This window comes from Solanum tuberosum, unplaced genomic scaffold, assembly GCF_000226075.1.
Source record: "Solanum tuberosum cultivar DM 1-3 516 R44 unplaced genomic scaffold, SolTub_3.0 scf00053, whole genome shotgun sequence".
NCBI lineage: Eukaryota > Viridiplantae > Streptophyta > Magnoliopsida > Solanales > Solanaceae > Solanum > Solanum tuberosum.
The window spans coordinates 1,000,694-1,026,635 of NW_006238979.1; the positions used below are offsets into that span (position 1 = coordinate 1,000,694).

A 25,942-nucleotide genomic window follows, 5' to 3' on the forward strand; every position below is an offset into this window, starting at 1 on the left:
ACCAAATTCTCATGATTTTGCCAAGTCTTGTGATTGTTGTCAAAGAGAGGGAGGTATTTCAAGGAAACAAGAGCTCCCACTTACTCCTATTTTGGTGATTGAATTGTTCGATGTTTGGGGCCTTAACTTTATTGGTCCATTTGTGAGTTCAAATGGGATGAAGTTCATACTTGTAGCAGCTGAATATGTATCTAAATGGGTGGAAGTTATTCTGCTTTCAAACAATGAAGGAAAGAGTGTCACTGCATGAAAAATAATATCTTCTCAAGATTCGGTACACCAAGGACAATTATTAGCGATGGAGGTTTACACTTTTGTAATAAGTTGTTCAAGGTGTTGCTTGAAAAGTATGGTGTTCGGCATAATGTGGCAACTCCTTATCATTCGCAGTCTAGCAGGCAAGTTGAAGTGTCAAATAGAGAGATCAAGAAAATTCTTGTGAAGACTGTAAATGTGAACAAAACCGATTAGTCGAGAAAGCTTGATGATGCACTATGGGCATATCGTCCGCATTCAAAACTCTCATAGGTATGTCTTCTTACCAACTTGTGTTTGGGAATTCTTGTCATTTTCCTGTAGAGCTAGAGCACAAAGCTATGTGGGCACTCAATAAGTTGAATTTAGATTGGGGTGTTGCATCAAATCAGAGGTTGAATGAGATAAATAGACTTGATGAATTTCTCCTGAAAGCATATACAACTTTATATAAAGAAAAGATGAATAAATACCATGATCAAAAGATTGAAAAGCGTGAGTTTGTTCCCAGTGATTTGGTTCTTCTCTTCAATTCAAGATTGTGCTTATTTCCTGGCAAACTCAAGACCAAATGGACGGGACCATTTCGAGTAGTGCAAGTGTTTTCACATGGAGCGGTTGAACATGAGAATGATGAGGGAACAAGGTTCAAGGTGAACGATCAAAGGATAAAACTCTACATGGGACAATTGGAGGAAGTCATAGAGGTGATTGAATAATGGGATATTGATGAAGTCTAATTAATCAAGGAGTCTACGTCGTGCCGCGACGTTAAATCAAACGCTTCTTAGGAGGCAACCTAAGATGTTTAGTTATTTTTGGAGTTTTTCCTTTGATTTTTTTTGTTTTTAGACTAGTATATGTTAGTTTAGGATCCGTGTCAAAATAATGTCAAGATAAAAAGTAGAAGGATGGCCTAATTTTTGCTACATGTGCAGGAAAAAAAGAGAAGTCTGGAAAATTTTGAAGTGCAGAGGATCCTACAGATGGGTCCTACAGGTCGTAGGAATTTCTACGGACCGTAGACCCTGTTCATAGAACCTTGGTGAATAAAAATCATTAAGGAATCGTTCTATGGGTTCCATCTACGAGTCATAGTTCAGTCAAAGAACCATAAATGGTAGTCATAGAATTTAAGTCTAAGTAGACCCGCAACTTTAAGTCTACAAGTGCACAATATAAACCGTAGAAATTCCTACTGTTCATAGTCTGTACTCGTAAACTCCAGTTATGTTTCTAAATTTCGCTAAGTGTAGAGTCAAACTATGGAAGCCTTCTACGAATTTTAGGAAATCCTACGGTCCGTAAATAGGCTTACATTGAACCCTGTAACTAAAAAGACCCAACCCGCGACCCTTCATGATAAAACCCTCCATTTCAAAATGTATTCCCCATTTCCCTATTCCTAAACCGTTTTAAACCATTACACCCTCCAAATTTCCAACACTTTCATCCTCCATCACACCACATTAAAAACCCACAACTCCATTATCTTCTTTTTTTTCTCCATTCTCCATTAAAAAATCCAAACTCTTCCGATATTTCTCACAAGGAATTAAGAGTCAGTGTGGTCTGGGTCAAGCAAATTTTGAGGCTTCAAAACTCTAACACTCACACAACTTCAAAATTGTTCTTAAATGTATAAAAGTCATAATTGTTGAATGAATTGAATTGGATTAAAACTTGACCTAGGGTTTACATGTTAGTTCAATTTTATTGAATATTAGAAGAAATCCCTAAGGATGACGTTTAATTTTTGTGATGTTGATGATGATTATGAATGATAGAAAGCATGCTTAGGTTGGGTTAAAATTTAGGAGTATAATCATTGTGGGTGAAATAAAAATGATGATCTAGGTACTTGATACCTACGAGGTTCTTCTAAGGACCGTAGAAATTTCTATGATTTGTAGCTTCCCCTCGTAGACAAAACCTTAAGGGTTAGTGTTGCCCATTTCAAACTAAGACTTGTACAACTTCTATCTACGGGTCGTAGGATCTTCAATGGACCGTAGATAGGACTCGTACAAGCACTTACATGCTTAAAAACAAAAGATGGAGACTATGGAGCCTGTCTACAATCCATAGAAATTTCTACGACTCGTAGATTAGTTTCGTACTCCTAAAAGGCACAAACCAATAGCCTAAGTTAGGAACTACGGGTTGACCTATGGTTCATAGAAAATTTGATGGACCATACTAGCAAACTGTAGTTCCAACTTTAGAAACTTAAAATATTGGTTTCCTTTCTTACGCTTGGGTCCTACGATCCATAGAAACCCAACTGTAGGACCAAAAACAGTGTGATTCCTGCAAACACAAATTTTGGTTTCTTGATTTTGTTTTCAGTTCTTGCTTTGTTTAGCATATCTATGGTACTAACAAGTCTTCCATAGGTACCATGCCGCCAAAAGGTACTTCACAAAGAGGGGTAAATCCACCACACCTTCTGCGTCCATGTATCATTTACGGGATCAAGCCACTGATGTTAAACAAAGTAGTTCAGAATATAATCATGATGTGGGAGAGGACTCACCAAGGGTACCTTGGAACACCAGAAACCAATCATGGCAACTAGAGACGTCCCATATTCGGTTGGTATAGATGCACCACCAAAGGCATTGACTCCCCAATCCGAAGAGGGAGCTGGCTCACAGTGCGAGGCAAATAGTTCATTGGTAGAGTACACATTGGGCTCTCAGCCCGGATCTTAGTCTGGGTCTGAGGGGTCTCAATCCGAAGGATTAAAGGAGCCTATACGGTTTGTTCAGGTTGTGGGATAGCCTAACCGTTTTGAGGTCCAGGGCATGTTCCAAATCTTTAGGAAGGCGGCATACCAGAATACGAGAGGAAACCCCAGATGTCCAATTACTGAGGAGCCGAGAGTGTTGACTGGTTGTTTGCACACTGCTCCGGAGATACATGGATTGTTCAAATGACATCGATGCAAATGGATGGCATAGTCCTCGGGCAAATACAATGAAATTATGGTTCGGGAGTTTTATGTTTCATATGCAGTCACAGTTAAGTATTTGATTCCGAAAAAGGGAAAAGAGCTAGCACAACCTCCTCTTCTGAGCACTTGGATTCGGGAAGTTCCGATTGACATCTTGGAGCATACCATTCGCCTATATCTACATGGCCCAAATTATGAGCAGACTACATCGACAACCGAATTTGAATATAAGATACAGCTTGTGACAGATACAAAAGCAATGAATGATTCCTCTCAGAAAGAGGATTTATTAAGATGGGTGGCTTGATATATTGCAGAGCATGGGGTTGATGCAGACTAGGTACACGGTCCTGCCCAATTAAAAAGGCCTCGCTGAACTTTGCTACAAAATTTTAGTGGTCCATTGTCCGTTCCCGCCTATCCCCCACTATGAAGGATAATCGCTTGACTTATTGATATGAAATTTGTTGTAGCAACTGCGTGCTCTTTTTATTGATATGAAAAAGACAAAATTATTTGTGCAATCGCTCATTTTTTTTCACTTCTAAGCTATCAGTTTGGCTATAAAAATTACGATTCACATTTTCCAGAATAAATTTTACTTTATTTGAAAATCATTGTTCAGCTTCAGCCCGTGAGAATTTCAAATTGAATTTGAAGTTGTGTTTCAAATTTGGAAAATAACTTATAGCTTGTTTGCTAACTCACATTTAAACTAGTAGTACATTCAAATATGAATATATTCCACATCATATCATATATTATTATAAGTGGGAAGCTCCAACATTCAAAGTTGGATTACCATTTTACCCCTCCACTAAATTAAAATAAAATTAATTAATTTATTAAATACTAATATTTTATTTACATAATGGTGAAATATGAAGTCCAACAACTACACTTCAATAATGAATGACTCTTCCAATTCAGTCACTCTTTGAATTTTGAAACCAAAATAAAATTTATGTATCATGATTCAATGTGCTCCATTAATTTGGTAGGTGAAATGACAGCTAAATATCACTATAAATACCAGTAAATTACTCCCTAAATCATTATATTCTTTTCTTTTCTTTTCTATCATCTATTGTTCCATTTTATTCTTCCTAGATAATGATATAGATGCATGTCGTTAAAAAGCTAACCGAGGAAAAGAACAGATAGCTTCATTATGAAATTAAAAAGAGAAGCTTTCTTACAATATAGTTCAAATGTTAAACTTAGAAGTATAATAAGATATGACCTATATATTCCTTTAGATCTTTTTTAGATTAGCTTATGATTTTAAGTTTTTCTTTTTCATTTTGGAGTTAAGGTATGGTTGTCCAAAATAAATTTGGTATGCAACCCATATTTTATGTAATTCTGTATCATTTTGCATTGTTATGGAATATATTTCTTTGTTTTTGTGTTATTATTCTTTCAAGTGCTACTTAATTAACAAAACTTCTATTAATACATGATGAGTTTGATAATACTTGAATAGTTTATATAATATGTTTTTGTTTAAATACAAGTATAATTTAAATAAAGGTTGCTAAAAGATTATTACTTTGAATAAAAGATTTTGATAGTGTTACTTTGTCGTCTATCTAACATAGTATTGCAAACACATACATATATTGTTCATTTTCTATTTTTCTACAATTTATACAATATGAGATTTAATTATTTAATTTTCAAATAAAAATGAGAGTTACATTTACATTTATGCGGCCTAATAGTTTTCTTGAATATAAGCATTATATATTTACGGTAAGCTTTCCATAGTGTTAAAATTCAAATGGTTGGTATGATGACAATTTTGCTTTTGGACATTTTGGTTGTTTCTTTATGAATTTCTTCGACCCTTAATTGTTACTACTAAAAAATATTCCTCAAATTAAAATCATGTAAAAAATATTATGAGAATGGAGTAATTAAGCTTCATTTTGTTTAGATTTTAGTATTCTCTCTGTCCCTAATTACTTATCCACTTTTGAATTGACATACCTATTAAGAAAACAATTATTGATATGATGAGTTTACCATTTTATCCTTATTAATTATAAAGTGGATGGATTAATGCTTAAGAGTTTCAAGAAGTTCTACCTTTTTCAAAGTAATTAATAGAGGATATATAATAGGTAAAAAAAAAAGTTTGTTCTTTCTTTATTTGTCAAAATAGACAAGTAATTAGGGACAACTAAAAAAGGAAAAGTGGACAAGTAATTAGGGACAGAGGGAGTAATATAAGTCAATAAGATCATTCTATTAAAAGTGGAAAGAGTCTAAGTCAAAAGCTGAATTACTAAAATATTTTTTTAAAACATATTTATCATTTTATTTTTTTATAAAAATTAATTGTCTATTAAATTTAGTTCGAAAGACCTTTCATCTACCTTTAGACCTATACAAATTCTATGAACTTTTTATTTACAAGTTTAATAAATGTCATATATTTATTTTCTTCACTTTCAGCTTCCAACCATTTAAACTTATCATATTCTTTATCAAATTATATGTACCTTATTCAATATTTAATTAATGCACATTAAATATTCAATATATATATATATATATATATACGCCTTAGGTAAAGTTACACATCATAATTCTCCTTTTATAGGTCTTAATCAAATTTACTAAAAAAAATAATTAAAAATACACATGACACTAAAAACATAATTACACCAAAGGTATTTTTAGTTGGTTGGGAGGTAATATTATTATAAGTGGGAAGCTCCTAACCTCAAAGTTGGATTACCATTTTGCCCTTATCGCACCCCTAAAATAAATTAAATATTAATATCTATTTAATTAATTAAATATTAAGTAATAGTTATATTTAAATTCATGCATCAAACAAGATCTTAATGCAATCATATATTCATGTACTAAATGTGGGTAATGAAGAGTCTAATAACCTTCAATTTTAATTTGTAAGTTAAGTGGGGGGTAATGAAGAGTCTATCAAAGACACTCACACAACATTATTTATACGGAAAGGGGCCTAAAATACCCTTAAAGTATTGAAAATGGTACACAACTACCCCTCATCCACCTATTGGCTCCAAAATACCCTCCTCATTCACCCATTGGCTCACAAATACCCTCCTCATCCACCTTTGGGTACAATTTTAGGCACTTCATTAATGGAGCACCATTTAAAATAACTAAATAATCCTTTTAATTACGTGGCCTTCAACCATTGGTTGCAATTTAATTATTTAATATAATTTTAAACTCACCCATTTTTAACTAAATCCGCCCCAATACTTATTAAACCCGCCCGACCCAATACAAAAAGAACCCAATATTTTCATACAAGTATTTCTCCTTGTTTGATTTTTTTTTAATCTGTTTGAGTGGTTTTGTGGGATTTTCATTTTTATGATTGTTAGTTATAATAGGGAAATACAGAATTGTAGTTTGAAGTGAAATTGCGTTTATATCAAGGGTGTTGTTGATATTGTTGTGCAGTCACATTGTGGGCATTTTTATGTGCCTCCTGCTATTGATGAAGTGCAGGCTTTCACATTGTGGGCATTTTTATGTGCTGTTGATATTGTTGTGCAGATTTTCGTACTTGATGATTAGAAAAACATCATACCGCCTTTGGGTCCAATTTTAGCCACTTCATTAATGGAGCACCATTTAAAATAATTAAATAATCCTTTTAATTACGTGACACTCAACCATTGGTTTGAATTATTAAATTGGGTGTGGGTTTAAAATTATATTAAATAATTAAATTGCAACCAATGGTTCAGCGCCATGTAATTAAAAGGATTATTTAATTATTTTAAATGGTGCTCCATTAATGAAGTGGCTAAAATTGGACCCAAAGGTGGATGGGGAGAGTATTTGTGAGCCAATAGGTGGGTGAGGAGGGTATTTTGGAGCCAATAGGTGGATGAGGGGTAGTTGTGTATCATTTTTAATACTTCGAGGGTATTTTAGGCCCTTTTCCGTTATTTATATTCCCTTCTTTTATCCAAATTTGTGATCATCTTGCATTCTACATTAGGTTAGTCTACAACATTTGTAAAATTTTCATTACCAATTTGTAATTGTAAAAATTCTGATTCATGTATTAGTATTCTTTAAAATTTCATGCATATTCATCTTCTCTTTGTTGAGAAATATGTAAATTATCATAGTTACAAGATGAATATTCTCCAATATGATGTTGTAAGTGAATTTTTATTTTTCATATCTTCATCTTTTTTAGTTTTTAAATATAACTTCGTAATTGATTACTATTTTTTTGTATTCTTCGTTTCTTCCATCTTTACGATATAAATATAATAAAGCTAATCTCAATTTATATTTATAATTAATTATTTTGAGAGCAAGCATGTCAAATCCCGCAAAATATTTTATCAACTAGACCCATAAAAGATTAAGTCTTTGATAAACATTTATAGTTATGTCTTCTTCGTTGTTTGATAATAATTTATCTTTTTAAAACAACATGTTTGTACTCTTTCCTTTTTATATTTAATCTCAAATGTTTAGAAAATTCATGTACTGAACTATTACAAAGAGGTGCAAAAATTAGTGCAAAAGTAAAAATAAATTTAAAAAATAATGTAAAGTAAAAAGATGACAATGTTACATTGAATTTTATTATATTAGAATTCATATTTAAGTTTTTATATACAGATCCTTTAATATATAGTTCAAGAAATATAGTGTATCTGTATTTTTAACATAGTTATGCTTTTTTTCTGTTTAATTTTTTTTTTATGATTTTAGTTTTTTATACAAATGAAACATTTTGTCTATAGCAAGTCGACTTCTAACAAAATGTAATTCAATCAATATGGCAATATTTTTGTCTATATATTTTAATGTGATGTCTTTTATTATAGATGACATGTCTTTATTTACTTTTCTTTCTTTTCCGTTTGAACTTGTAATTTTTTCTATAAATTTGATGTTACACCACCTAGACATTTTGTAATATTTTTCTTTATACGTATCTTTTTTTATAACCAATTTCTTTTTTGATTATTAAAACTTACGATTAGTAATTAAAATATATTAATTCCTCTAATATAATAAAAGGTTTATTTTTCACGAAACATTAAAAGTATCAAACCTCCAACATCTGACACAGGATTTTCATGCTATATTTTGTGAAGAGTTATATTCTTATGTCAAACTTACATAAAGACTTAGCTTTGAACTTAGCGATGAATTTACGTACGCTTCACTGTGACATATTTACTTATGTAGATAAATTAACTATTCTAATGTCAATTAGGGGACAAACGTGCAACGCACGTTTTCAGGACTAGTATTGTAAAAAGTATAAGCAAATACAACTCCAACTTCATAAATTCAAATAAAGTGAAAAATATTTGAAATAAATTATTGCCTTAAATGGAGAAAATTGGAGCATAATTAATTTTTTTGGGAAAATTACGCGTATAAGCAAACATATATTAGTTAATTAGTTAACATAACTATAGTTTGTCTTAATTACAATTCGCGGCCTACTTTTAGCTATAATTACGTGGCTCGTTTTTTTACTTGTCACTAATTGACTTGACACATACGTTAAGAAAACAATTATTGATATAGGTATTTTACCAAACTATCTCTGTTAAATGATGTTTAGTATTAGGTCTTGGAAAATGATTTGGAGAATAGATATTTATTGGTGAGGGTATATGTCAAAAAATAACTAGTGTGTGTGTGTGTATATATATATAAAATCCAGTTAAGCAAGTCAACGTAAAATGAGGATTATTATTATTAATAATTTTACGGAAAAGCGTCAAATACCCTTAAACAATGCGAAATAGACAATTTATATCCTTCATTACATTCTGAGATCAAAATACGCTGTCATTATCCCAAGAGACGACAAATACCCTCAAGAGTGAACTACTCAAATTTTTAGTGACGTGGTAAGCCACATGAGACTAATCTCTTCACCTAAGCGTTGTCAACTATAATTTACTGCCAAAGAACTAGACCTTTAGCGGCAACAAAAGTCACCACAAAATCCCAAAATATTGCCACTAAAAGTTGAGTAATTTTTAGTGGCGATTAAGGGTGCAACAGCCATTCACTAGTAAAACCTATTTTTTCAACAAAAAAATATGATAATTAATTTTCGGTTGCGACCTAATTTTCTAAAATAAATAACATGCACTATCAATATTAAAAACATCCAATATTATAATGAAAATCATCAAAATTACTTCTTGATTCAAATCTCCTACTACATAATGCATCATTGTACACTTTATGTATTTACATATGACATAAAAATAAAACATATAGTGTCTTCAAACTCCTCCTTAATCAATATCATTTGTGATCTTTTAAAAACAATGAAGAAAACAACACAAAATCAGAATTTAATGCTAAAAATTAGTTAAAACCTTTAGTGGTGATATTCTGGGCTTTTGTGGCAACTGTTGTCGCCGCTAAATGTCTAGGTTTTTGAAGTAAATCTTAGTTAGCAATGCTTAGGTGGAGGGATTGGTCCCACATGGCTTGCCACATCACTAAAAATTCTAGGTGTTAACTCTTGAGGGTATTTGTGATCTCTTAGGATAACGACATGAGCATTTTTTAATCCCAAAATGCAACGAAGAATATAAATAATCTATTTCACGTAGTAGAGGAGAATTTTGACCATTTTCCTTTTTAACTTTTATCATCTTTAGTTATTGACCAAGTGCTCTTTGGATACTCTTTACACTTGAAATTCCTGAAAACAGTGTAAACCCATGGTCAAAAAAGATGATCTCCTCATTTACTTGGAGTTCTTCAATCACTGTTCGAATTCTGTTTGTATTAGTAATTAAATAGAGTTATTTCTTTTAGGCGGAATAACATGGGAGATGTTTATACGTGGCTCGAATTGTCACCTAAACCTTTTTATTTATTGTTTCACCAACTGAATCCTTAAACCCAATGAAACTTGATAATTTAAATCCTTTTCTCATCTAAGAAATGTACGTGTAATACAAACATTTACACATGGAACTCCACGTCATTTTTTAATGAGACACATCTATGTGTGGAGTTCCACGTCATTTTTAGTGACAAATAAGAAATAAAATATTTAAAAAATAATTAAATCAAATATCCCTCCCATCTTCTCTTCTTCAGACCCCCCAACCCCCAAATTTCCTCCCTCTCTTTCTTCTTCATCAGATTTTTCCCCTCTTCTTCCTCCTACTCCCTTTTCGCTTCTCCATCAAAATCCTCCACCCCCTCTTTTCTTTCTTCTTCACATCCATCTCCCTTCTCATCACTTCTTCAGATCTCTTTCTATTTTGTTTCTTTTTTTTATTATTTTCTCCACTCAATTCAAAAATATAAGCAAATTGATAGAGTGAACAAAGAGATTTTAATAACAAAAATCAAACTAATAAAAGCATAAAAACAATTGAACATTTCACTGGTTTGATGATTTGTGAAGCATATAAAAAAGAATTTTATGGTGTTTTTTGGTGTTCATAATATTCTCCAATAATAGAGAAAGGGGCTGAGAATTTTGTGTGTTTTTCTAGTTCCTTGGTTTTTGGATTTTTTTCGATTTGATGTTAATAATGTGTCAAAGAAATTGATTGTATTGAAAGTTAGGTTTTTGTATGAACTGAATTTTGTGGAGTTATTGCTTTTTGAAGGTGGTAAAAATGGGGGAGAAGAAGAAGGGGTGAGTGGGGTAAAGAAAGGGAGGTGGGGAAGAAGAAAGAGGTATCTAATGGAGTCCGTCAACGGTCAATAAGGGTCTCTCAGGTCACTCCGACTTACTTTTACCCAAATAAATAAGAGGTGCAGGAGATGTAACACTCTCATTGAAAAAGTTGTAACTTGGTTAATCAAAAACCAATTTCTGGTTATCATTCCTTACATCTGAAAGCAGAAAACCAACCAAAATGGGGAAAAGGAACAAAAGAGGTTAAGCTCCAAAACACTATGCCTGTATACAGAATATTTTACAACCATTAGATCCCTGAAACTGCTGCTGGCACTGGATACATATCCACTTAATAAAACAGACCAAGCTTGGAAACACATGTCAGTAAGATACAATAATTTAGCATCTGTATGTTCTGTTATACACCAATTGTCAAGCAGCTGCACAATAATGTCTTCATGCATAAATTTCCAGTTACTAAGGGAACCTTGAACATTCCTGAAACCAAATAACATTGATTTATTGTAGCTATGTATTATGAACATGTATTCTCTTAACTTCTTAATGTGGGAACTATAGTAGAACCAATTCAATTCTTAAAAAGACAAACTGTATGTCATCAGTCTGACCCATCAACGCACTTGCTTGGCTGGAAATGTAGAAAGGAGAAAAGGGGTGGATGTTTATGAAACAAGAACAGACATTACCAGGAGGTTCAATAATAGTCTAAAATAAATGAATAAAAAACAATCAGAACATAAAGAGACCTTATACATAATCTTAGAACAGGGAGGAATCTCCTACAAGAGGATGCCAGAATTTGGAGAAAAGAGTACCTGAGTGGTCAAGTTAAGGTATTCTTGGCACAGCCACTCAGTCAGTACCATCTCTATCTTCTTACTGCTGTCTTCTTCCTCCTTTCCGGGATGGTAGCCTGTTCAGTTTGCTTGTGTTTCTGTACCATGGTATAAACCTGCATTACAAGAAAACTGTTGGTCATCTTTGATTCACCATTCCCTCAGATGTTCAACCAATACGAAAGCAGCAGGAAAGTTGGTAACTCATCAAGAGACTAATGTTGCAACGTTGACCATTGAACTAAGTGTTTGAATACAAGCATTAGATGGTAATGGAGAAACTAATGTTAAACATCCGAACACAGTAGTAATGTTATTTTTTATGCTAACTATGTTGCACAATGTTAAAAATTTAACAGCCGGAAAACATTCATACATGAGCTAAGCACGAAGTGACAAGATAACCTCATATATCAATCATTTTATAATGACTACTTGGAAGTTGGACCTATATTTACATGATCCACAGATAAAGCTCTTGATAAGTGCATTATAAATTAAGGAAAATATTCAACTCAAGATGTGAATTGTCAAATCATTGTGCAGCAGTCAATAAGATGTTTGCTGTTTCAGAGAAGTTCTTCTTTCCTTATTTACAACTAACTTATAAGAGCCATCACATTTCTTCATTATAACATCCAACTACACTGAGAAGGCCGGCAAAACCTAGTATCTGTTGATTTTCAGCGGTACCTTTCTTACTCCAGATGATAATCCCATGCTACCAAGGTTTTTGCCATCGACATACTTCCATGTAATACTCTCTTTGTCCAGTTTTTTGTAGTCGATGCTTCTATTTCCTACATGTCAACAGAAACCACATGCAATTAAGTATATAAAAAAGGTGTTACACTCTAAACATTTGAATAAGTTACCATGAGGTAGTAAGTCAACACATAGAATGAACCTTTTGGATGTAAGACCAATAACTCTACGTACATCTTGAGGCGTATATGACTGAAGACGTGGACACATTCTCCAATATCTTCTCGTGAAACTATTCTAGTAGACTCTTTAAGATCTAGATAGAATGATGACTGTAAAAAGTTATCAATTGCTTTTCTTCTCGAGGCCAAGTCTGCTTCCTTCTCCAAGAGAATTGATGGAAACTCCCAGAGGCCGGCAAGTAGACCCTCATCTGGTCTTTTCACAAGAATATATTTGCTGCTGGATTGAGGTCCCGTCATTTCCTGGCAATCCAGTATCTCTACAACACTAACAGCGGAAAACTCATGCCTTTGTTTGGCCTTCACAACTTTTGTTGGGTAATCTGAAACATGAACTGACTCGCTCTGCCTAGAGAGCGATAAAGCATGACATTGCGCAGAGATGGGGCACGCAGCACATCCTGGATTCGAAAGAGAGCACAACGTAGCTCCAAGTTCCATAAGAGCTTGGTTGAAATCTCCAGGCCTACAAGGATCAACTAATTGTCCTGCAAGTTTCCTAATTCAAAAGAAAATATATCATGACACAAGATGGAAAACTCATTAAGAAATAAAGTAATATCTGAAATTGAGTGATTACTAGTATCTAGCATGATCACTTCTTAAGCAAGATATTAATTTATATTTGTTCCCTGAATATATTTGATATGAAACAGAAAGAAAAGATAAGTAGAGAAAGAAATATGATGCAACTCTCTGTAATGTACTGTTCTTAAAAGTTGCTTACTATCTTCCACAGCAAGAAAGCAACTAAAACTGTTTTATACATCACAAAGACTCACCAAAAACTCTTAACTGTCGCAGCGTCTTTTGGATTCGCTGATATGGCCTTCAGCCTAGAAATAACCCTGACCACATTCCCATCAACAACAGGCACTGCCTACAGTAATAACTTAGAAAATGTGAGAAGAGGAAGAGTGTATTAGTGAGACAAAAGTTTGCAGAACCTATGAACCTTGTTGAAGGCAATTGAGGCAATAGCACCAGAAGTGTATTCACCAATTCCTTTGATCTTGCGAAGTTCTGAAACTGTCTCTGGAAAACTACCTCCTTCTTCAACCACCTCTTTTGCACCCTGCAAAAATACAGATATCTCTATTAAGCAAACACGACAATAAACACTTCAGTAGAGCTAAGAATGCTAATTTGCAATGCAGTAATTTTTAAGCCGATTAAAAATTGTAGTTTCCTCTACACACGATTTGATATTTTCATCTCTTAGTCTGAAAAAAACATAATCAAAGAGAATTTGGACTCTCCACCTTTAGCTAATCAATTGTAACTTGGCAACTGGAAGAACTACAAATGGATAAATGCTTAGTTACTCTGTAGGAATATGCTCCATCCAGTTAATAAAGATTATGCTGCTCCTGTAACATGTCTAATTCTAAGTGGCACTGCTCTTTGATTGCACAGCTATATCAACCAACTATACCTCAATCCCAAACTAGTTTATATCAGCTATATAAATCCTTTGTACCCATTCTGGCACAATTTTTGCTCACTTCGGTCCAATACTAAAAAAAATCATTTTTTCCATGCATTAGGGTTCTCTAAATCTCGCACTTATCCTTACTAGTACTGTAGTACATACAAGTCCCTGACCAAACTAAGAAACCTTCTAGCAAACATCCAACCTAATTTAAGTGTAATGATGGCAACAATTGAGTTTACATCCCACAACCCAACTAGTTGGTATTACCTAATTGATCCATTACTTCTATTGCTTTCTGTTCTTAGTCAAGTATGCATTAGTTTCAGTTTTTATTTTTTTTATTTTATATATAAAGTAATCAGAGGAATCGAACGTCTATGAAAACCCTTGGTTGCTGGGCTACCAATGTGGGAATTTATAGATTTTGAAACAACTTGTCTCTATGTGATTTTACGGATACTTGGTCCTATTTGGGTAACTTGAACTAAATGAAAGAAGAAGAAAAGTTTTGACAAGTGAGGAAGCATGTAGCATCTGTTGAAGTGGGAAGGTAGCTCACCTGTAATAAGAAGCGAACTCGTCTATAATACCCCAAACCAGCCCACATTTCATTCACCTCCTGCAATACAAGGTAGGACAGGACAAGGCTAAGGCTGTGAATTCCAATAAAGAAAATGAAGCATGGAGGTAAGTATAAGGAACCTCAAGAGAAGCTTGAGCTAGATGATGAAGGGTAGGCCATTTGTTCATCCAGCGTTTGAAATAATCAATGACAGTTGAAACCCTAGTTTGCTGAAGCATTACTTCAGAAACCCAGACGGCATAACCCCTTTTATCTCTCTCATCGAAACCACTACTGATTCTTCTCCAAGGAAGGTCTCTTTGATTTTCATCGTACCATTCCAATAGAGAAGCCCTAATCTGTAGGGTTTCATCTTTAGAGAAACTGATGTCCTCTATATCATCGCTTAATGGAACTTCTTTTCGAGGTATTTCTCTGTTACGCCGACCTCTCTTCTTACTTTTCGGGGATATCACCCTTTTCTTCTCTGCCCCGGCCTCCATTGATACAGAGTACAGCCTATTCAGATTTCCCGCTAAGCAATGCGTTTCAAAATGTAAGCAAATGGTCACTGGCATATCCTATCTTTATTTTTATTTATTATTATTTTTTTGGTTAAATGAGGATTTAAATAAGCTAAGTTGAGGATTCCTTCAGAGTTAAGAGGGGCATTCCCCCCACTAATAACCATTAGATTGCCATTATGGCATGATATTGTTCGAACAAAACAAGTTTATGTTAGGCTTAAGTTATTCATAGCCTCTTAAAGTTATTCACATAATTCGTTTATACACCTTAATTAGAATTAGTATCTACTGAACACCTGATTTGATCCTTTTGAATTTTTTTTTGATAATCAACTAAAAGTATGAAATGTGTTTAATACACTCACGATGATGTGAAAAATTGACAAATCAATGACGTACATGTGGCATTTTGAGGGGGAAAAAAAGAAATAAAGGAAAAATTGAAGTCACTCAGCTATGGATCTGATGATTCATGGCATGCTTAGGAGTTAGTTGCATATTTTAATATATAGATCAATTAATTCATCTCATGAATTGCTGAAATTTGGGAAATGTCTCAATTTGAACATTGTGTCTCGTCCACCCACCATCGTTGTCGTCTCCTTCCAATCCTCTCAATCCAAAGATATGTTTTTTCCAAAAATATGATTTTTTGAAAGTTGAAAAGAGCAAATTACATTTACATTATAAATTAATCAACACATAAACCACTTATAATTTTAGATACCAATGAAACCATTGACGAAAAACATGAAGAAAGGATGAAGGAGAGGTGATTCATTTTTTATATTAGATCTGATTTGTTTGGGTATAGATATATATTTTTCAAAAAAAAAAAAAAAAGAGGGAGAAGCAGAGTCGTAATTGTGTGAGTCTCTATTTTATTTTTTGATGAATAAGATCGTAGTATATGTCAGACTTGAAGAAAATGGAGAAGGAAATCGTAATGGTCTTTTCTAGTTGAAAACGGTAGAAGTGAGGGGACAGGGAGGGGTGACAGAAGAAAAGAAAAGGGTGGATTGGTGGTGGCTACATCGGCGGCAACGGTGGAGATGGTGGTTTGTTCGAAGAAGTTATGAAGAAGGAAGAAGGAAGAAGAAAGAGATTAAAAAATATATTTCTGACACGCTTAATGTATGTGTATTGCACCTTCCTTGCCATGTAAGAGAAAAGTGTCTATAGGTATTTATTTTGAACAATTTAAGTGTTCAATAGAACAAGTCCTAAATAAGATATTAAAATGAAATATGCGGACAACTTTAAGGGGCTCTGTATGACTTAAGTCTTTATGCTATGTCTGCTGGTAACATTTCTAAGGAACACACAAGAACTTAAAAAATAGTAGGGTCGTTCATATTTGTTATCTCTTGTAGATTAGCAAAGTAGAAACAATTAAGATGAAAAAAAAGAAGAACTATCTGATTCCACAGAACCCACTATGTGTTCTTAGGAAATTAAATCCCTCAAGTACCCGAGGTTGTAGATTAATTCCTCCCAAGATAAAATGGATTAACCATTAAAAAAGTAGTGGTACCTCAAACTTCAATAATTTCAACGAATTCAAAAAGACAGCAATGAATCACACATACACACACAATCGATCGATTTTATTTTGTAAGAAATGTATGCAGAAGGGAGGAATAATTTGATGCCGAAACTGAGAGAAAGTCTCTCTATTTATAGCCAACAAAGGGTAAATGTCACAACTCTTTGGAAAAAACATAACCTTTCAGAAATGTCACAACCCTTTAGAAAAGACACAATCTTTCATAAAGGTCACAACCCTTCGGCAAAGTCACAACCCTTCATTTCCTATTCACACATTTAAAAACCAACAATCCCCCCACATGAATAGGGAATTACTATTGTTAAAACATATGCATGAAAAATTGTATGATTTGTAAGTAAGATTGATTGCATCTGGATAAGTGGGTTTCACTTTGAACTTTCCATAATGGAACATATATAGTATATACTCGGTCAATCGATAGATTTGATATCTTTGAACCGTTGAGCTTTGGTGTGTACCTAGACAACATAAGTCACACAATCAACCTTTGAACTGTTTTTGGTTCTCATTGTTTTGTCCGTTTCAGCCATGAAGGCGTCTTGGTTTATAAGTGCGTAGAGAACTGGCCTTACCGGATTCTCCTTGAAGCGGCTTACACTTCACACTAGGTGATTTCTAAATGTGTTATCCTATAGATACACCATTTGATATACCCTGTATCAAACTTAGAAACCATTAAAAAGTCCTAATGTCTTTATCCTTGTTACTGAACACTGTCTTATCAAGAGAATGGACCATAAAGAATATTTTGACAATGTTGAACCGTCATCAATGAATTTGTTTTATCTCCTTGAACCTAGATCTTGGGATCTCTAGTCTTCTAGGTAGAGTTACCGCCACAATGACTTGTCCTCGGCCATAGCCCCATTCCCTTTGATAATCTATCAACTCCCTCCCTAGTTAGTCCTTTTGTAAGTGGATCCAACACATTATCCTTTGACTTTACATAGTCAATTGTGAATTCCACTAGAGAGTAGTTCTATAACGATATTATGTCTATGTCATATATGAAAAGACTTTCCGTTATACATCATGCTCCATGCTCTACCTATTGCAACTTAACTCTCACAGTATATGCATACTGGTGCTAAAAGTTTGGGCTAAAAAAGAATATCTTTCAAGAAATTTCGGAGTCATTCAACTTCTTCACCAGCCTTATATAGAGTGATAAACTCAGATTTCATAGTAGAGCGAGCACTACATTTCTGTTTGAAAGATTTTCAAGAGACTGCTCCTCCACCAAGAGTAAGTACATATCCACTCGTGACTTTTACTTTATCTGACCTGGTGATTCAATTTGCATCACTATATTCTTCCAATACTTTTGAATATCAGTTAGAATGAAAAGCATAGGTTTTTAAGTATGTTTTAGATACTCTAAAATCTTTTTATTGTCATCCAAATAAGTTTGATTGAGATTACTCGTGAACCAACTCAGTTTACTAATAACACATGTTATATTTGATAGTGTTCACGTTATGATATATATCATACTTCTCAATACTCTAGCATAATTCAATTGTGAGTCACTTTCTCCTTCATTCTTTTGAAGTACAAAACTCACATTTATTGGAGTCTTGACAATATTGAAATCCAAATATTTGAACTTGTACCTTTTCAATCACATCACCAACTTCAATTTCTTGAATATTGAAGTTACTTTCTAGCATATGCTTAGTAGCATTTATGTCAGAAATGTCTCTTTTGATGATCAACATGTTATCAACATAAAAACAAACAATGACCTTGTGATTTGGAGTGTCTTTAATGTAAAAACATTTATCACATTCATTAATCTTGAATTCATTTGCCAACATAGTTTAGTCAAACTTCGCATGTCATTATTTGGGCGCTTGATTTTAATCCATAAAGTGACTTAACAAGCTTACACACTTCTTTTCTTTATCAGGAACCACAAAGCCCTCAAGTTGTTCCATGTAAATTTCTTCCTCCAATTCTTCATTTAAGAAAATAGTTTTTCACATTCATTTGATGAATTTGAAGGTCATATACCACAACTAGTACAATTAACATCTGAATTGATGTACTCCTAGTTAGTGACTATTATGTGTCAAAATAATCAAGACCTTCTTATTGTCTAAAGCCTATGACAACAAGTCTTGTTTTGTATATGTCAATAGCTCCATCAACTTTCTTTTCCTTTTGTGGATCCACTTTGAACCCAAAGATTTATTTCCTGGAGGAAGATCAACAAACTCTCAAGTATGGTTGCTCAAGATTGAATCTATCTTACTATTTACAGCCTTTTTCCAAAAAGGATGAGTCCATAGAAGACATACCTTCTTCGAATATATAGACTCATTTCAAGAAGAAAAGTTACAAAATCAAACCCGAAGGAAGTAAATGTCCTTTGACATTTACTACGCCTCGAAATCTCTTTATTAAGTACATTCTCCTTTGGTTCATTCCAAGGTCATTTAGATCTGACTATCCAACGGTTCAGACTTATGAACCATAAATCAACGTGCTTTACTATTTTTACCATATCCAATGAACATACAATCCACATTCTTATGTCCTATTTTGACCCTTTTGGGAATAGGATCTTGGATTATTTTTTCTCAACACCCCCACACTATGAAATATTTTTGATGTTGGATTTCCCTCATTTCCATTTCTCATATGGAATAGTCTGTATTGAAAATTGTTAGATCACCATCTTTCAAGAGTTATTGCTTGTATATATTTTAAGGGGCGGCAAGCAATTGTCTATCATGATACAAAAAAGTCTGAACAAACAAAACTTTTTGTTGCTCCCTTTCTTAACAAACACAAGTTTTTTGTTGCTCCCTTTCTTAACAAACAAAACTTTTTATTTCTCTCTTTCGGAACAGACAAACTTTTTGTTGTTCTCTTTTGATATAATGATAGCATCCTCCCACAAATTTTGTGGTAAACCTGAACTTATAAGTAGGACATTCAACATTTCCTATAAAGTTTGGTTTTTGTTCATGTCAATAATTTTATTAGAGTGAGGTGAGTATGTGCAGTAATTTGATGGATGATTCTATTTTCCATATATATTTCTGCAAAAGAAGATTCATATTCTTCACATCTACCACTTCTAATCATGACAATCTTTTTATCCAACTGATTTTCAACTTCAGTTTTATATTGCCTAGATGTTTCTATTATTTCATCCTTACCATTAAGTAAATAGACATAACAGTATATAGTGCAATTGTCAATAATATTTATGAAACACTTTTTCTAACCACGAGATGGTGTTGACTTCATATCACAAATGTCAGTGTGAATCAATTCTAAGGGATTAAAATTCCTGTCAACAAATTTATAAGTATGCTTAACATACTTATATTCAACACAAACTTGACATTTTATTTATTACACTCAAAGTTAGGCAAAACTTCTAAGTTGATCAGTTTTCGCAAGATTTTTTAATTGACATGTCCCAAGCGTTCATGTCACAAACAGTTTCATTCAAGCAGAAATACTGAGTTTGAAAAGATCTTCCGTGAGGTAACTTTTTTCCATAAATATTTTATTCTTTACTTTTTATAACTTTGTCAAATAAAGACATTGTTTTAGAATCAACACCTTGTCAGATGTCCTTTTCAGAATGACCTTTCCATAACATTCAATTTGGTTGTTATTGATGTGTACAAGATTTGGACTCATTTAGGGCTTTGTTTACATAGGTTTAGTGTACTCAAATGCTAAATTTGTGCCATGAACTGATGAAAAATACTTGAATTTCAGGTATATGGGTTGAGGAACAAAGCTAGGACATTAATAGGCAAAAAAGGACAACACAAGCTGAAAAAGAGAGAGAAAAACAAGTCTGACAATCACCAAGAGAACTCGGTGGATCGCTAAGTCACTCCTCGATTGCCTAAAGTTACAGAACACTGATCTTGAAACTAGAAGAACTTAGGCAAATTGCATTCCCTATCGGCGACTCACCGACTACATCGGCGAAGGATGACCGTGTCGCCGAAAGTACTGATTGAGGCCAAGGTGAATTCAAATTGGCGACCTAAAAGACTAAACGGTGCATCGCGGAAATGATCGGCGATCTCAATTTAGATCGCCCAAAATTACAGTGTTTGAACGATGAAAATGTGAAGAAAGAAGGCGAGAGGAAAGGACGATCGGTGAGTCGCCGAATGGTCGGCGAAGCCTGACTTTCCTCGTCGATTGGCCCCAAAAAGACACTGCTTAGATTAGTATAAATGGATTTTTGGAAGAGAGAGAAATCATTCAGAAATTGTGAGGAACAAAAGATAGAGAGTAAAAACACTGCAATTGTTGACTTTGAGTAATTTTAGCAAGAATTTTCAATTGGGTATTGTAATAGAGGAGATATTATTCATTTTATACTTTTGATTTTCAAATACCCAGTTATGGAGCATGTAGCAAGTATCGAATTTCGTCCTTTTTCAATGATTGGCTAAAACCCCAATCTTGGGGGTTCAACAATGTAACCAATTGCTGTGTTTGACTTAATGGGTGCTAGTAATTATTGATTTTTCGTGTTAATTTAAAATGGGTCTGAGTTATTACTGTGGTTTAGCTCCTATATTGTATGTTTGGTGCAACATACCCCAGGGTTTTATGCTTGCTTGAGAGAGAAGTGTAGAGCTAAGGTAGTAACTTGGCATTCATAGCTAGTGGATCATGACGGTTTCAACTTGAAAAAGTGAAACTCAAGATTCATCCTTTGTATCTAGATCGAGAGGGTAGATTTGATGAGATTGTGGGCTGGTGTTCTTATGGAGTGTGTTGAGGTTCGAAAGAACTCAATGGAAATAGGGTAATTATTCGAAAGAAAAGTGCCTTACCTAAAGTCCATCCTACCCATGACGAATTAACATTGTTGGCTAGTGATTTGCACCCGTTGAGTTGAACTTTGCAGTTGGTTAGTCAATCCCCCAAGCATTGTCTCTTTATTTGATTGTTCCTTGTTGATTGTTGAAGTGGTTTTGTAGTCTTAAAACTGCTCGCTTGGAATAGTGACTACGCCGTCGAGTTTGGTTCATAATTTCCTAAAACTTTTATTCTTTCAGCTGCAAAAGTCACCGTTATAACTGTATATTCGAATTCAAAAATAGAACTACTCTATGTGGGATTGACCCTAACTCATTTAGTTGGGTTTTATACTGATTTACGATTGTTGAACACCTATAATTTGATGAGGTGTGCTTGAAACGTTAAATCAAAATAGTGCCATTGTCGGGGAGTAGCGTTGTTTAGTGTCACGACCTGAGACTACACCCCAGACGTGACACAATGTACAAGACTGTGAAAAGCCTCATAGCATTCATAACATAAGACATAACAAAGTGATACGGAATTTAAAAACATTTATCCATACAATCGAAGTCTTTATTCAAAACAGCGAAAGTCTAACTTTGTCTCACATAGCCATCTAATACAACTTTAAATCAATAATAGGGTCACAGCCCTTCAACATAGTCCAAAACGTAAAATGATATGAAAGAAACTACTAAAGACTCTCATATGTCCTCGAATCTTGAGAACTCACCACTACCTTAGAGAATAGTCAATCCAAGCTTTACTACAAAGAAATCACCTTACGCTTCGGAACCTACACTGTGTAAAAATGTAGAAGAAATATGGGTTAACACAAAAATGTATCAAGTATGATAGCCATGCAAAAATCATGCTAAAAGGACATTTTGGTTGAAAACCATTCCATAGATCAAGTTTGAGAAACATTATGAACTTTAGTATAACCACATAAGACATAAGCATATTCATTATGTAAGTCATTATAACACATTAGAACCATCATCTAAAGTAACCCTAAGTAATACTTGTGCAATGTAGAAATGACATCCCATAATACCATTCATACTAAGTACCACTTTGAGGCCACCATAACATACTTACCATTCTTGATTCTCATCTTTAGTTAATACTCATAGATAAGGAACATTCTCATTCAATAAGTCATGACAATGAAAGAAACTCATAATAACAATCCAAGTTAAGCTCTCATCATTACATTAAGCCTTTAGGTCAGCATTCTCATTAGCGTCATTATGATCACATTCATTTCATTAGACATTATGACACTAGAGAAACACACCATAGTCACTCTCAAAGCCTATTCGTGCAATGCATGGATGGCATCCCATACTACCACCCACACTTCATAGAACTTCATGAATAACCATAGCACATAACTCACATGATGGGAATAATCCCTAATCGACATAGACCATGTGAGCAAACCATGAAATTCGGTGTCATGTCCCACACCGAAAAGAGTTGGTCTACTTGCCTAAGGTATAATCGATAACATTTTAGCTTAGGTGGATCTACTAGCTAATAACCTATGTGGGAACATAGTTATGGGATAAAGAAGGTGTTCATTTTCTTTAACATTATTACACATGAGAGGAATGCCATTGGCCTATCAACTCAAGGTACATTATTACACACATGAAAGGAATGCCATTGGCCTATCGATTCAAGGTGCATTATTAGGATAGCTCATTGAATCCTCATGAAAGGAATGCCATTGGACTATAGATACAAGATTCATCATTACAATAGTTCATTAACTTATTATGAAAGGAATGCCATTGGTCTTTCGATTCAAGACAAAGCCTTAGAATACTTCATTAATCATTTATGAAATGGCTACCACCATTAGGTCTACCGATTCAAGGTTCATTAAGTCAAGATACTTTAGTTACACAAGAAGAGGATGCCCCAAGCCTACCAATTCAAGGTATATCATTACATTGAAGAAACCTTTCACAACATGTCATCGTCATTCACAAGTGTATAATTGAGAATAACCTTTCAACAATATCACAATTGCATTGTAGTCATGATCACATTGCTTTCATTGAAATCACAAAGCATATACATAAGCATCATGATTATACAACAATCTTCATAATTTTCCCTCCAAGGCGATGAATCATAATTCACCAACACACCTAGAATTACTACAATTTAGTCATGAATAATGAAATAATTCAAGTAACTAAACCATTACAAGATCAATTGCATAACATTCATCTTACTAGAATTCACCCACATCACAAAGTCATAAATTAGGGTTATGGGGAAATCATGGATTCATGGAAAATTTTATCTTAAAACCACCATGAAACATAAATTCAATCTTAATACATGATAATTAAACCATTGAAAATGTTTTGAGAAAGAATCCATGACCTAGAATGAAAACCCTTAGTTTTGGGGAATTTCCAACTTTGAGTTTGAAAGTTTGAGGGCTTCATGGATGAAAGGCTAACCATGAATCAAAACTACCATACCTTATTTGAAGATTCCTCATGAATTTGGGTGAAAAAGATGAGTCCTTGAGCCCTAGACCTTGATTCTGCTTCTTCTTCTTCAATGGAGGTTTTAGAGAGAATTATTTGGAGAGGAGTTGGTTATTATTTTGGGTTTGGGAATTATGAAGTTTAAAGGGGTGGTTAATGACTTAAAAGGTCTTAAATAGGTCTAATTAATCAATATAAAACGACCTCTCACTTAATTAACCACCCTAGGAATTTACCCAATTACCCCTCCCTTGCCGAACCCTTGGCAGAAAGTGCAGGCGTGACCTAAGCCCCCGTCTTGCAGGTCCGTGGGTGGGTGGTTTGCAGCTCAATTTTGAGGGCTTGACCTACGAGGCACCCCCACAAGGCGTGGATGGATGTACGCCCCGTAGGTCCCATCGTAGGTCTCAACTTTTAGGCAGCTTGGGCAGTTTTGGGGAGCTTTGGGGGGGTTAGGCTTTAGGGTTCTCCTCAAGGACCCTTGGTTGGTCCTTGGGGGGGTCGTACCTTGACGTTTAACCCCTAAAACCCCCAAACTATGCTCGGGAAACCATTTTACAACATCGAACTCAAAAACTCTGACGCAAGGTTCTAGTTTCACATACTAGTTTTTCGAGGCATTACATTATCTCCCCCTTGGGAACATTCGTCCTTGAATGACACTTTAAACACCTTACAGAATTATAGACTCAAGACTAGGAGCCCATCATGCATGAAACATCATAACAATGCACAAAACAAGGAGGAAACATCAACTCCATTTCAATATACTCAATGCAACACAAGGAAGAAGGAACTACGTCTAACAACCCATTATGCATGAAAACTTCAACATTTCTCATTTGATTGGAGGGGTTACCTTCTCCAACTCAAATCATGCTCATCATAACATCATAAAGCAAATTATGCAATTACTCTCAAAAGCACATTTAAGCATGTTCAACAATTCATCTCATGAAGCATATAGACAACTCATACTAAATGCACATCAACGTGAGGAATAAAAATCAAGAAAACTCATTTTCTCATTAAACATGAATTCATCAAGAACATGCATAACATAAGGAGACCATGGAAACAGATAATCACACATGACTCCAAAACATGAATAGGCCATAAGGAACTCTTTGTCTTAAGCTTGAATAGGAATAGAAGGAAGAAAATGAGGATATCGGGATTTCTCATTGGCCCTTGGCCTCCCAAGTAGCACCCTCAACTAAAACCCTTACCAAAATACTACTCCTCAACATTTTCATGGAAGCACTTCCTTACTCTTCTATTTCTTAACTTGCCGGTAAGATCCCAACCGGTACTTCTAAATTAGAGAGGTTCTCATTAAGTAACTCTAGCTCACAAGCAACCTTACCAACACCACTCAAGGTCTCATATGAGCTTACAAAACCGGGACTAAACTTCCCAAAACTTACACCTCTTAAGGTGAGAAATTCAAGCCAATCCAAATCATGAGCATCTAGAACACTCAACGACCTTGCTATCTAAGCACATTATATTCCCCTTGGGATTAAACCTACACGAACTTTTCTAAGCACCATTTCTTTCAACTTCTAAGGTTGGCCCAAGTTATCATTGATTCTCCACACAAGATGATTCTACACCATGGAGAATTACACTTCTACCCTCTTTTAAAGGAGTCTACTCACTCAACACATCTAGGCATTACTATAACACTCTGTTCATCAAATCTATCAACATACCTCAAAACTCATCATGACTAAGTCGGGTTCTACCATCAACTAAACACAACCATAATGCAACTCATTCATACTAAATGATATCATCTAAATCTATCATATCAAGACTCATCTAGTCACATAGCCATAATTGGCATCACTACTAACCTTTTCTCCCTCGATC

At 34.3% G+C, this 25,942-nt stretch overlaps 1 protein-coding gene across 2 annotated transcripts; it reads right to left on the bottom strand.

The window, feature by feature from the left end:
* Positions 1-11,019: 11,019 nt before the first annotated feature.
* LOC102598353 (A/G-specific adenine DNA glycosylase) lies at positions 11,020-15,239 on the bottom strand. 2 transcript variants are annotated; one of them, XM_006344295.2, is made up of 8 exons: positions 14,804-15,239; positions 14,661-14,720; positions 13,622-13,741; positions 13,449-13,546; positions 12,627-13,165; positions 12,413-12,519; positions 11,699-11,835; positions 11,020-11,360 (listed from the first exon to the last, which is right to left on the bottom strand). In XM_006344295.2, exons 1-7 carry the CDS (start codon positions 15,164-15,166, stop codon positions 11,752-11,754), a joined length of 1,371 nt encoding a protein of 456 aa, XP_006344357.1. In that variant the 5' UTR covers positions 15,167-15,239; the 3' UTR covers positions 11,020-11,360; positions 11,699-11,751. The 2 variants fall into 2 exon arrangements, with proteins under 2 accessions (XP_006344357.1, XP_006344358.1); XM_006344296.2 differs by lacking the exons at positions 11,020-11,360; positions 11,699-11,835 and having other exon boundaries at positions 12,436-12,519; positions 12,659-13,165.
* Between the last annotated feature and the right edge of the window lie 10,703 nt (positions 15,240-25,942).

Excerpts from the sequence above, each read along its gene's own strand:
- LOC102598353 (XM_006344295.2), bottom strand. The coding sequence starts at position 15,166 with ATGGAGGCCGGGGCAGAGAAGAAAAGGGTGATATCCCCGAAAAGTAAG. Across the intron at positions 13,742-14,660 it reads GAGTTCGCTTCTTATTACAG|GGTGCAAAAGAGGTGGTTGA; the intron begins GTGAGCTACCTT and ends GTATTTTTGCAG. Across the intron at positions 11,836-12,412 it reads TATCATCTGGAGTAAGAAAG|GTTTATACCATGGTACAGAA; the intron begins GTACCGCTGAAA and ends CTTGTAATGCAG.